We start from the raw sequence: 13,685 nt of genomic DNA on the forward strand, positions 1-13,685 counted from the left end.
CATCAAAATCTTTTGTGGAAGTTGATTATAGATTCTCTACTACAAAGTTCAATTTTCTTTATTAATACTTTTTGGTTGCACAAACAACACATGAACCCCAAGCTTCATTGTTATTAAAATGGAGAATAAGAGATCTTCAATGCTACCATTTCAATATCTCAGTTTGGGTATTTGAATGTTCTGTTGAGAACATACCACACCAAGCTCTGCAAAACTTCAGATTCTGTTGTTTGGTATTACTTGAATTTGTAGAGAAAATGGGGAAGTTTTCATCTATGATTAATGGAATATCTGAGTCTTTTTCAATCAAAAGAGGGGAAAAGAATATTGTGAATGATGTTAGTAAGGAAGTTTCGAAATCAATGATTAGAGAAGCAAAGAAGAATGAGATGTTATTGAGTTCTTGTGGCATTGTTAATGCAAAAGGTTCAAATAATTTTACTTCACTTTACTCTAAGAAAGGCAATAAAGGGGTAAACCAAGATAGTTTCCTTGTTTGGGAGGTTAGTGATTTCTTCATATCAATCTAAACAATCTTTGTAACACGCTCAAAGCCTAAGCAGTTATCGATATCGTCTCTGTTTTTACACCCAACCCATGTTTGTACCAAATATGGGGTTTTGTTCGTGGTGAAGGCTCCATAAGCTCAACTAAAAGCCTTGACACTTACTAGGCCTGAGCACGCACCTATAGCCCAGACTTCAGACACTGCATAAGTGTAGACCTTTGTTGAAGCTCCTGCCAATGCAGTTACATCATTTGTAGTCTTATTTATACACTCTTGTTAACTTCTTTAGTCTTATTTTGAGACTCTTGTTAGCTTCATTATGTTGGTAGTCTTTATTTTTTAGTCCTAAGTCAAATTATTGGAGTCGATGTCTATATTGACATGGATCAGGTTTCTAGAAAAAAAATTTTGTCTGACTCGTCTGAATGACTAATCTCGGTTGGTTTTGGATTCATTTGAGTTAGAAAATTCAAACAAGCACCCAAGTTATTGAGATTATAAATTTGTTAGTTTGTTTTGGGTGGTTGTATAGGAATTTGGATGTCAAAAAGACGTGATATTTTGTGGAGTATTTGATGGGCATGGTTCTTGGGGTCATTTTGTATCGAAATGGATTCGAGATTCAATGGCAATGACATTGTTATGTAACTGGCAAGAGACTCTTGCCTTAGCTTCAAATGATCCGAAGTGTGAACAATTCAATATATGGAAGGATTCTTACTCAAAAACTTGTTCTGCCATCGACCAAGAGCTCGAACGACATTGTGTGATCGATTCGTTTAATAGTGGTACCACTGCTTTGACAATTGTTAAACAGGTAATTTAGCTTTCCTATTTCTGAAGTTCACAATGGTAGTTTTCATTTCTCTATTGATTGTTAGATGCATGCTAGTAACTTTCTTGCTTTATGTTTAAAAGTGTGGAGAGATAAGATTGACAGTATCGTTGGCCCACATAAATCAAACCTGTCGAATATCAGCTTGTACAGCGTCAATTAAGCCTGTTTGTTATGGCTCGGATGTGTACGTCTATTCAGACATTCGAGCCCATTCATTCCTTCAATAATGGTGGTCTAGATGACTAGATTTCTGTTAATTGTTGAGCCTACTCGTATTCGATAAGAACTTACATGGAACTTCAACAAATTGATGTTTATTAGGGTGACACGATGTACATATCAAACGTTGGAGACTCGCGTGCAGTCTTAGCAACAACTTCTGATGAAGGCACATTGCTTCCTATTCAACTCACTACTGACTTCAAGCCACACTTGCCTGGTAAGCTATTCTCTATTCATTTTAAGTTTGGTTCATATAATGTCCTAAGTTTCGTCTTAGTATCCTCCAATTTTAGATTTTTCAACCCGATTCTCATTTTTCGCAGAGGAGAGAGAGCGGATAACGCGATGCAATGGCCGAGTTATCAGTTTAGACGATGAACGAGGGTTGTATAGAGTGTGGCTACCAGCTGAAGATAAACCTGGGCTTGCTATGTCAAGAGCCTTCGGAGATTTCTGCGTTAAGGATTTTGGTGTTGTTTCGGTCCCTGAAGTCACACAAAGGAGTATAAGCACTAGAGATCAGTTTGTTATATTGGCAACAGACGGGGTTCGTATAACAAAAATTATTTTGTACTATTTTCTGATATCAACATCTGACTCCTCTCTATAGTGGACTTTTTTTTTTGAATAATGTGATTGAATTAATAAAAAGAACGAAAAACGAATTATGTACAAGCCAAAAGGCCGAAAAGAAACAGGAAAAAAGAAACAACTAAAAAAGAAGAATGTAAAACCCATCGATATTACATCGAAGAAATGAAAGCCCCCCAATTCCCCACTATGTCCGAAAACGATCTATATTTAACCTTCGGATTGTTACGGCTCCAATGGTAGATAAAGCACTTAGCTGAAAAAATTATGTCCTCCACTGACCCCTGCTTGTCGGAAAAGATGACTGAGTTTCTAGAGATCCAAATTGCCCACAGAATAGCTTTAGGTATCATGCTTATGATCGGGTTTCTCCCTTTTAGCCCTCCCCACGCAGCCAAGAGATCTACAACGGAAGCTGGGGTAACCCACGACACCCCCACCGAAGCTATAAAGTACCGCCAAACATTGTACGACATATCACAATGTATAAAAAGGTGCGAGCTTGACTCCTCATCTTTCTTACACATTGGGCACCTATTAGGGGTAGAACATCCATGCTTTCTCAACAAGTCAATAGTAGGAACCCGATCTAAACACGCCGCCCAAAGAAAGAAAGATACCCTCTGAGGAACGGTCCGCTTCCATATATCCAAGAACACCTTAGCCTCTCGGTGTGAGAAGTTAGACAGGGCTTCATAGCAAGACTTAACGGATAGATTCTTATTCTTCGAGTTCATCCATTCCATTGTGTCTGCCTCGTTGGATAAAGAGAAACTACCCAAATACCCCATTAAACGATTGAAGTCATCTACTTCCCAATCTCTTAGACTGCGCCTCAACGGAATTGTCCATACCCCTCCCACGGGATCATAGAAATCGGTAATCATCCCGTCCTTGTTCGAACAAACTCGAAATAAAATAGGAAAAGCCACACATAGAGGTAGTTCTACTAACCACGTGTCCTGCCAGAATTTGGTATACTCACCCGATCCGACCTTAATCCTCGTCTTAGAGTAAAACTCGTCCCACCGCTTAAAAATACCTTTCCACACCGAGCAGCCGTAAGTTCCTTTAGGAGGGAGAGAGATCCATCCACCACTGGCTTCCCCGTATTTTTGCCCGATGATAATCCTCCAAAGCCTATTCCTCTCGATCCCGAATCGCCACAGCCACTTAGATAGAAGGGCGTCATTCATGACCCTGAGACTTTTGATTCCTAAACCACCCATCGACTTCGGTCTACAAATCAAATCCCAAGCCGCCCAGTGAATTTTCTTCACCTCTTCCCCCACGTTCCACAAGAAGTTTTTGAAATTCTTCTCTATTTGAGAAACCACGCCGATGGGCATCGAGAAGAGGGAAAGAAAGTACACCGGAAGAGCTGAGAGAACGGCCATAATCAAAGTAATCTTACCTCCACGGGACAACGTCTTAGCTTTCCAAGAGGAGAGTTTCACCGATACTCTCTCCAAAATTGGATCCCATAACTTCTTCGATTTGTATCCGTGACCTAAAGGAAGCCCGAGATAAGAAGTAGGCAGAGACCCTTTAGTACACCCAAACGACCTAGCCAGGCTATCGAGCTCCTCTACCTTTCCCACCTCGATCACTTGGCTTTTAGAGAAATTGATCTTCAGACCCGAGGCTGCTTCATACCAAATTAAAATGTCCTTTAGCTTCAAGGTTTGTGTACTGCTTGCTTGGATGAAAAATAGCGTGTCGTCCGCGAACTGAAGATGAGAGACCATTGTTCCTTCTTCTTTCACCCTAAAGCCATCCAACCACCCCTTACTTTCCCCAATAGAGGCAAGAGTACTCAGAACTTGAGCAACTAAAATGAATAAAAGCGGGGATATCGGGTCCCCCTGACGAATCCCCCTTGAGTTCTGAAAAATATCCGTAGTGGACCCATTAACCAACACCGAGAAAGTAGCTGTAGAAACACACTTATAAATCCAGCACAACCATTTACTTTTAAAGCCCATCTTGGTCATAACTGAATGAAGAAAATCCCAACTCACCTTGTCGTATGCCTTCTCGAGGTCCACTTTGACTAGGATGCCCTTTTCCCCACTTTTAATCCTTGAGTCGAGCAATTCATTGGCTATAAGAACGCCGTCTAGAATTTGTCTCCCTTCGATGAAAGCACCTTGAAAAGGAGAAATGAGGGACTCAAGACAAGGTTTCAACCTGTTAGCCAAACACTTTGACAGAATCTTGTAAGGTCCGCTGACCAAACTAATAGGGCGATAATCGTTTAGAGTTTCTGAAGCATTCTTCTTGGGAATTAAGACCATAAACGTTTGATTCAACCTCCAGTCCAAACTGCCAGAATACCAGAAGTCCGTCATCATTTTCATGACATCTTTGCCCACTATATCCCAACATCTCAAATAAAAATTTATTGGAAAGCCGTCTGGGCCCGGAGCCTTGTCCTTCGCCATCCCCCTTATAGCTGCCAGCACCTCTTCCTCTTGGAATTCTCCTTCCAAGTCTAAAGCAACGGAATCATCCAATCTCGGGAGATTGATTCCTTCCACTCCCGGCCTCCAAAGCTCTGGCTCCTCGAATAAAGAAGCGAAATGGGAAGAAATCGAACCTTTAATGTCCTCCATATCTGTGACAATGCGGTCGCCAACTTTAAGTGCCGCTATTCTATTCGACCTCTTCCTACAATTGATAATACTATGAAAGTATTTAGAATTTCTATCCCCCGCTTCTAACCATAATACCCGAGACTTTTGGCGAAGGCTAATCTCTTCCAAACTAAGCAACCTTTCCAAATCTCCTTTTAAAACCACCCTGCTGTCAAACTCGGCCTGGAGCAGATCCCTCCCTTCCTCAATCTTATCCAACTCATGAATCTGATCCTGCAATAGTCATAGCCTCTCTTTGATGCTTAAATTTTTCTCTCGACCATGGTTTAAGCTTATCCTTGAGTGCTTTCAGCTTGCACCATAATGGACTCATCTCATCCATGTCTTCCCACCAACCCTTGATCAGAGGGATAAAATCCTTGTCCCTCATCCAAATCTCTTCCAGTCTAAAAGGAGGATTCTGAATGACCGAAGATTCCACTTTTAAAAGAACCGGAGCGTGATCCGAAACGGGGCGAGGCAAGATAATTTGAGTAGCCAACGGATACTTCTCCTCCCAATCCTTGTTAATCAAGAATCTGTCCAGTAAGCTCATGTTAGGGGATGCTTGATTGTTGGTCCAAGTATAGGACATACCAAAGCTAGGGAGATCTATCAAAGAATTTCTTTGCACCCAACTATCGAATCTTTTCATTTTACTACTAATTGGAGCAAGGTTCCTCTTTTCATGAACGAAACGAGTAACATTAAAATCACCCCCAATGCACCAAGGCAACTTCCAACTGTCTTGAATTCTATCTAGCTCATCCCAAAATAATTCCCTAAGATTAGAAACACAGGGACCATAAACAGAAGATACCATCCATTCATAACCATCTAACACATTACAAAGTTTAGCTGAAACAGAAAAGACACCTACTGCTTTGTCCAAACACACAAAAAGATTAGGATCCCACATACAAAGGATCCCTCCTGCTGCCCCTACAGCAGGGAGGCACACCCAATCCACACAACTATTACCCCATAAACCATAAACCAAAACATTACTAATACTATCTAACTTAGTTTCCTGCAAAAGAACAACTGAAGCTTTGAACTCCAATCTAAACTTCCTTACAGCTGCTTTCTTCTTTGCCGACCCTAATCCCCTGATATTCCAGCTGATGAAGTTAATTGACATGCTTACCACTCTTCCCAATTGCTGAGCTAGACCTTGCCCTCTTCCTGCCTTCTACCTTGTCATCCCTGAGCGTCCATTGAAGCCTCCTTGCTTCTCTTTCGCATCTAGAACGAGATTCTGATCTTGTAACCCTCGAACTTGAATTTGGGGTATCTGGCCTTCCCCTGGGTACCACTATCTTATCACTAAAAGGAGTAAAACAGGTCTCCTCAACATTCCTCACCTCCTGTTCTTCCGAAAAAACCACCCTATCAAGTAGTTCCTCACCTCCACCCTGACCATCTACCTCTGTAATCTCTTCCTCAACTTCAGGAGCAACCACATTAATAGGGATAATGGCTTCTCCCGACGACTCCGAGCTAGACCCTGACTCCTTGCTCGAGTTACTTTGCAAAGGACCCAAAAGGTTCTTCAGCTTCTCTTCTTTTCCTTCTACCTCGAACCCCAACTCTCTGCCCACTTCGATGAGATCGTTGAAACTATGGTTGCTAGAGTCACCATCCGAAGCTGAGACATCCGGAGCCGAAAGATTATCCATGGGAGAAGATGGAGATGAGTTCTCGAAAGGGGTTTTAATCTTCCAGATGCTATGCCCCTCCTTGCCCATAAACAGTTTTCCTGGACCTGTCCTTGTAGCCTCCTCAACGAGGTCAGATAGCCCGGCCCATCTTCCGTCTAACTTGAGAGAGGGTGCCCTAAAGGGCACTTTGACCCTCTTAACACAAATGGGCCTGCGTTTGAATTTAGGCACTCTTTTGGAGCGGTTCAGATCCTTAGGGCCAAGAGAAATCGGGCTCGGGTTTGGAGCTGCCTCCACCCGACCCGCCACGATTTGAAAATCATCAGATGCAGGAACTGACATCTCCAGCACCGCCTCGCCTTCTTCCTCAGTTTCCTTATTAGTGAAAGAAGGATTGTTTCCTCCAGAAGCAACGATGGGATCAGAACCCTCCACCCATTTCCCCTTCTCCAGGTCCCTGACAAGACCCTCAACGACAAAACCATCATCTTTGGTCAACTCTCTGTTCTGATCCCTGATGAAACGGTCTGTATCGCTGTTACCCCTGTCTTCGATGTCAGAGGAGTGGGCTGGGTACTTGAAACTAAACGCCGGAATCTCCATGGTCGCCGGCGAGTAATCACAGTGAAGAAATATCTCGACCACTTCCCCCCTATCTAATAAAACCATCCTGTCAGGGATCTTGGTCATGATATCACAAGTCAAGAAAATATTCGCGAAGGCTAATGACTCCATTGAAACTGTAGACTCTGCTATTCCTTCGAAACGCCCAAATGCACCACCAATATCCTTGAACACCTCCTCATTCCAAAGGTTAAATGGAAGACCAAAGATTTTCAGACTAACCTTGTGTTTTGCGAAATTGAACTGGTTGCATTCAGGAAACCAGTGTCTGAAGAAGATCCACTCATCTCTAGCTTTCTGAATCTCCCCTAGATCCAATAGGGGTTTGGTGTTCGCCGCCGTCTTCACCACCGCCCTGACTTCATTGAAAGGGATAAGCTTAACCTCCTCTGACCCCAACACATCTCTGATGGTATTTTCAAGATCCTTCCAATCCTTTACTGGCACCGTTGAATCCACTATCACTGTGTCCTCCCAACTGATCGCTCCATTCGGAAGAGTAGCCATTTTTTGAGTTTGAGATTTCGGAGAATCACACACCTTGCTGTTTTCGGAGGAACTGATCTGCACCAAAGCAGACTTATAGGTCTTTGCGTGAGTAGTTGGGTTGGTTGTTGGGAAGATGACTCTTAACTTCTCGCGTGCAGCTCCTTTGCATGCATTTGGTCTGCCATTTGTCGAGAAATCCGGGGTGGGTAACGAATTCTGTGGTGAGATAGGGTTTGGGTGATGTCTTTTATTAGGGTAGGGGGGGTTGGAAGAGGAAGATGAAGGGTTTGAATGTTGACTGTGGTTAATGCTTGGTTTGGGGAAGGCAAAATTATCAGGGTTCTTAGTATTAATGTGCGTGGGTTTTAGGATTCTATGGTGGTAAATGGTTTTGGATTTGAGGGAAAAGGGAAGGAGTTCATCCATCTTCTCTGCTATCTTGAACCAGTGGCTACCTTTCTTACCTGCTGGAAGGCACAAGGAACTCCTAGAGTTATCTTTAGCACCTGTGCGAAAAACTCTGATGAATGGGCCATTGTTGTTTTCACGAACTTCCCAAACCCACACAATCGAGCTCTCTCTGAATCTTCCCATCGGCGGTGGGCTAAACTGAAGCGAGAACTGGTCAGCTAGTGACCTCACAAAACAAGCCAACTTTGAAACCCCTTCTGTTGGAAGATTGCAATTCCATTCCAACGAGTTACAATACTCTCTAATCCTGATGAAGTTGGCATTCATCTTGTCAAACTTAAACACCTTTCTATCCACGGCTAAAGTCGCTGCCCGGCCGTCCATAACTGGATAATAGAAAACAAAAAAAAAGGGGGGGGGGGACGAGAAGAAAACAGGAAGATACAAAGAGAAAGAGAAATGGGGGAGGAAGGGTGAAGGAAGAAGAGAGAAAAGAACTAAGGGGGGAGGAACGAGGAGAAACGATGGAGTTATGGTCGGAATATCAATCGTCCGGGCAGCAAAAACTTACGCACACACTACTTTCTCTCACTACTTTCTCTCTCATGACGAATGTGTGGTTCTGAGAGGTAATATGTATATGTACATATCTCCTCTCTATAGTGGACTTGTTAGATGATAAAAATAGCAAATTAAATTGAGTCAGATCTATCTATTCCTCAATCTAGAGTTATGGACAAATGGACCCAAAATAGCTCGAGTTGGATATTTTTGTGGGTTGCATTTAGCGAGTCAAAAGCTGAAGTAAAAAAACAAACAATCTGAAATAAGAGTCAGATTTCAGACCTGAAAGGAGAAGAGGAAAAGACTATCTTAGCCCTCACTGAACCCATCTTGTTTGGGAGTACATAGAAAGATTAAAATGTGATAAGGGATTGAATTTTGATTTTGTCTTTCAGGTGTGGGACGTTCTATCTAACGAAGAAGCGGTGGAGATTGTTTATTCAACATCTCTTAGGGCAAAAGCAGCCAAACGACTAGTTGAATGCGCCAGACGTGCATGGAAACGGAAAAGATGGAGCGTTGGTGTAGATGATATTTCAGCTATTTGTCTATTTTTTCATACTTCAACAACCTCTCAAAAGATTGACTCTTTATAGGATGCATTTTCTTTTTATATCCTCTATCATTTGCTACTTATTATCTTCATTGTACATGTTCTTTTAATACTTGAAAAAACAACTATCAAGGTCAATAGAGGGCAAATTTTGTAATTCCCCTCAACTTCTAGTGTGCTCGAAGAACCCTAGCCATGTGTTTAATAATGGATGTTTGTAATAGAAATACCTATCGTTTTTCCGTAAATTAGCTTCACTCCATCTGCTTGTATCATTATTTCAAAGTCCTGACAAGTATCGTTATAACTCTTCAACAAGAGAAGTATCGTTATAACTTTCTAAATGCTTATCTGCTCATAGAGCCTTACTTTGTTAAAGATATTGTCAACTTTGTTCCAAATGTATTCTTTCCAATCACATTGTACTCAACACAAAAATGAAATCAATACAAAAACAAAAATAACATTTAAAAGTAGCAATATATATGAAAATGAACAAATAAAATTATGAACTTCAATCAAATACTATTGTATCTTCAATTGAAACAATCTATCTACAAATAATAGACAATAGAGAGTTAATTGAGGTAAACTCACATGAATCAAATGTATACACTTACGGAGAAAATAAACTACTAATACTTTTATCGTAGAACTTTACATACTTATACTAAAGACTAGGGTTGGGAAAACGGTCCGGAAACCCGCGATCCGGCCCGTTCGGCCCAAACCGTGAGAGACCGAGACCGAAGCAGCCCCGAGCCGGGCTAACCCGGCCCGATATATCGGGCTAATAGGGCCGGGACTCGGACAGGTTCTCAATTCCGAGTCCCGGCCCGTTAAGCCCGTCCGAGTCCCGGCCCGATGAATAGCCCGACAATAAGCCCGACGACAGAGCCCGACACTAAAGCCCGACAGTTAGCCCGAGAGGGTACCCGTGTAATTCCGCGTGTCATTTTATAATCCAACGGCTGAGATAGGGCGCCCCTTCAAATCACATCTCAGCCGTTGGATTAAAACGAATAGCCTATAAAACCCCTCACAGCCGAACCCTAACCCTTCTCTCCTTCTCCGCCTCTCTCTCCTTCTCCGCCTCTCTCTCTCTCCTACCACACCAGAAACTTCAACCTAAACCCTAAATCTCACGAAAACCTAAATGGTTCGGCTTGTTTGTTAGTAACCCTAGTACCTAAACGAAAAACCTAAACGAAAACCTAAAGCTACTGGTTAGTTATTAGTAAGGATCTACAAAAATCGAAAACCTAAAGCAAAATCGAGCAGTAAGGATCTAAAAATGGTTAGTAATTCCTTTTCTTCTATCTACTTTTAGTCTTCATATGTTTCTACTTCTGCATGATGTGGGTTTCGAGTTTGGACTTTGGAGAAAGGCGATCACTTCTGAGTTCTGATGATGTTCGGTTAATGGTATACGCTGATGATCTTTAAGATCAAATGAAGCGGTTAAGCCTTCGAACTCATCTTAGATAGGTTTTTTATTTTTATTTTCTGTTATGATGTTGTTATTTGTTTTTGATTTGTGAAAAGTTATATTATGTTGTAATTAGATCTTAGATAGTTAGTTTAATCTTAAAATGTTAACAGATCTATTGATCAGACAGATCAGAGTTCTAAACCTTTGATCTGTCTGATCAAATAGATCGGATTAGGGTCTGTTCCTGTTGTAATTTTTTTTTTTTTTTGGTTGATGGCTTGAAGTCGATGTAAGATGTACAGACAAAAATTAGTGGAATTTTTTTTTTTTTTTTGTTCTGAAACAGAACACTCATTTGATTCAACAGATCAAACTCAAATGAGTGTTCTGTTTCAGAACCATTAGGTAATATACATTGATGAATGATGATAGATCATAGATATTAGATAATTTTTTTTATAGTTCTGAAACAGAACAAAAACATTTGAGTTTGATCTGTTTAATCAGACAGATCTGAGTCATCTGACTATCGATCTGTCTGATTAAACAGATCCGAGTGTTCTGTTTCAGAACCATTAGGTAATATACATTGATGAATGATGATAGATCATAGATATTAGATAATTTTTTTTATAGTTCTGAAACAGAACACAAACATTTGAGTTTGATCTGTTTAATCAGACAGATCTGAGTCATCTGACTATCGATCTGTCTGATTAAACAGATCCGAGTGTTCTGTTTCAGAACCATTAGGTAATTAATAATAGTTCTAACTTCTAAACGAATCTCTTTTTTTAAACAACTTAGTGAGACTTGATCATAGATTAAAGTATTCTCTTTTTTCAAACAACTCAGTCAGACTTCATGAGATCTGAGCCAACATGATGATCTTGCCTTCATTTCTTCTATTTTTAAAACTATTCTCCTTTTCTTCTTTTTTCTAAAACTATACTCTTTTCCTTTTTTTTAACAACTTTTTTTCTTAAACTACTTCTCTTCTCTCTATTTTTCCAAAACAATTCTTTTTAAAAAACAATTACCTAATTTTCTCTTATCTCTGTTTAAAACTACTTCTCTACTCTTTTTCTTCTTTTTTTAAAACTATTCTCTTTTTCTTTTTTTTTTACAACTGTTTTTCTTAAACTACTTCCCTTCTCTCTGTTTTTTAAAAACAATTCTTTTTATAAAACAATTACCTAATTTTCTCTTCTCTCTGTTTAAAACTACTTCTATTCTCTTTTTCTTCTTTTTTTAAAACTATTCTCTTTTTCTTTTTTTTTAACAACTTCTTTTCTTAAACTACTTTTCTTCTCTCTGTTTTTACAAAACAATTCTTTTCTCTTCTCTCTTTTTCTATCTTCTAAGTTCTTAAACTTGTCTATTTCTGACTTCTATGTTTCTTACCTTCTCTGTAGGACTCAAGATTTCAGACTGGATCACTTGTCATTCCAGTTTTGGTGCGTTGTTTAAACACTTAGAAGGACTGAATTGATGAAGAACCTAAATGGTTCTCCCAATTGTGGACACTTCTTTGTTGTTAGAACACTGTAACCAAAATGGGTGATTCAAGGAAGCTGGTTAGAAATTGAATGTCCGAACGAATATTGATGTTCCTACAAACCGATGATGAATTTCGTTATCTTAGATCTCTTCACCTGAACTCAGCTTAGTAGAATGACTTTCTATGTTGGCTGTGGTTCTACTTAGGTTAATTTGACGGAGAGTCAGACTGGTGCTCATGGAGAAATATCTCCTGCTGGTACTGCTGATCCTCCTGTTCCTGGTGTGTCTGCTCCTGTTGGTTCTCCCGCAGGCGAAGTAGATGTGCTGACTGGAAAATCAACCTGTTCGAGAGATAGAACATCTAAGGTTTGGAACTTTTATTCCTTTCATGATGCTTCTGACCCTAAAAATGGAGGCAAGATCGTTAAAATGGCCAAGTGCAACTTTTGTGGTGTTTCTCGAAATTCGAAATCTCCTATGTTTGCGGGCATTATTCATTCGATGGAGGCTAAATTTTGCAAGTATTGGGGTGAAACTCCCGTATTGTTTGGTGTTGCATGTATTTTAGATCCAAGGATCAAAATGAAAGTTGATATGCTCTTACGCGAACTTGAGAATTGTTTCGATACTTCGGCTCATGTTATCAAGTGTTCTTCTGAGAAATCTATCACCATGATCGGCAACTTACGTGAATTGTTTAAAGAGTATACGGCTGATTTGAGTGTGCCTACCGTTTCTTCGTCGTCTACTGTTGATCAACCCGAGAGTGAGCTCGATGGACCGTCTAGGCGTGGTGCTTTTTGGAGAAGCATTAAGAGAGTTCGAAAGGATCCTATAGCTACCGCTTCCGAAGAAATATCTAGATACGAGTCTGAGCCAGATCCTGCGGTCGATAATATTGAAAAGTTCGATGTTTTGGGTTGGTGGAGTGAGAATGAGAAGAGGTATCCGATTTTGTCCCGAATAGCACGTGATGTTCTTGCTGTCCCGGTTTCGACTGTTGCTTCCGAGTCGGCTTTCTCTTTAGGTAAAAGAATTTTGGGGGACTATCGGAGTAGCCTAACTCCGGAAATGTTAGAGTGTTGTGTTTGTCTTAAGGATTGGTGGAAACATGAGCTCAATGTTACTTTGAAGGAGTTTGATCCGTTAAACGACGGGTTTCCCGAACCAATTCCTAGTCCTAGCATTTCTCAAGTTCAATTGCTCGATTAATGAATGACGGAGAGAAATGTAACTTTTTGTTTATATTTTGGACTTTTTGTTATTAAAATGTTGGAGGGAAATGTATTTTTTGTTATTAAAATGGGTGATTATGTAATTTTGATTATGTTATAATCTGATAATCATATATATAATGGTTGGTATTTTAATTAATTATTGTTTTTTAATTAAATTATTGTTTTATTATTAAATTATTATTTTTTTTATTTTTTTAATAATTCCATAAAACCCGAGCCCGCCCGACCCGAGCCCGTTGAAACCCGTTCGGGTAGCCGGGCTCGGACGGGCTACGGGCACTTCAAGTCTTTGATTAGCCCGGCCCGATCCGCCCGTCTCACTACCTCGGGCTCGGCTTATGCGAGCCCGATCCGCCCGAGCCCGGCACTTGGTAGCCCGAGCTCGACCGAGCCCGCCCGATTCCCACCCCTACTA

General features: G+C 40.6%; 1 protein-coding gene across 1 annotated transcript; it reads left to right on the forward strand.

The window, feature by feature from the left end:
- On the forward strand, positions 1-9,345 carry LOC147534094 (putative protein phosphatase 2C 34). The gene is made up of 5 exons (XM_086650362.1): positions 1-503; positions 1,041-1,325; positions 1,668-1,785; positions 1,892-2,115; positions 8,940-9,345. The coding sequence occupies exons 1-5, from the start codon at positions 258-260 to the stop codon at positions 9,138-9,140; spliced, it is 1,074 nt and encodes a 357-aa protein (XP_086506488.1). The 5' UTR covers positions 1-257; the 3' UTR covers positions 9,141-9,345.
- The last annotated feature ends 4,340 nt before the right edge of the window (positions 9,346-13,685 follow it).

Source organism: Eschscholzia californica, unplaced genomic scaffold (genome assembly GCF_041429995.1).
Source record: "Eschscholzia californica isolate CP2 unplaced genomic scaffold, dmEscCali1.0.p SCAF_6, whole genome shotgun sequence".
NCBI classification, from domain to species: Eukaryota; Viridiplantae; Streptophyta; class Magnoliopsida; order Ranunculales; family Papaveraceae; genus Eschscholzia; species Eschscholzia californica.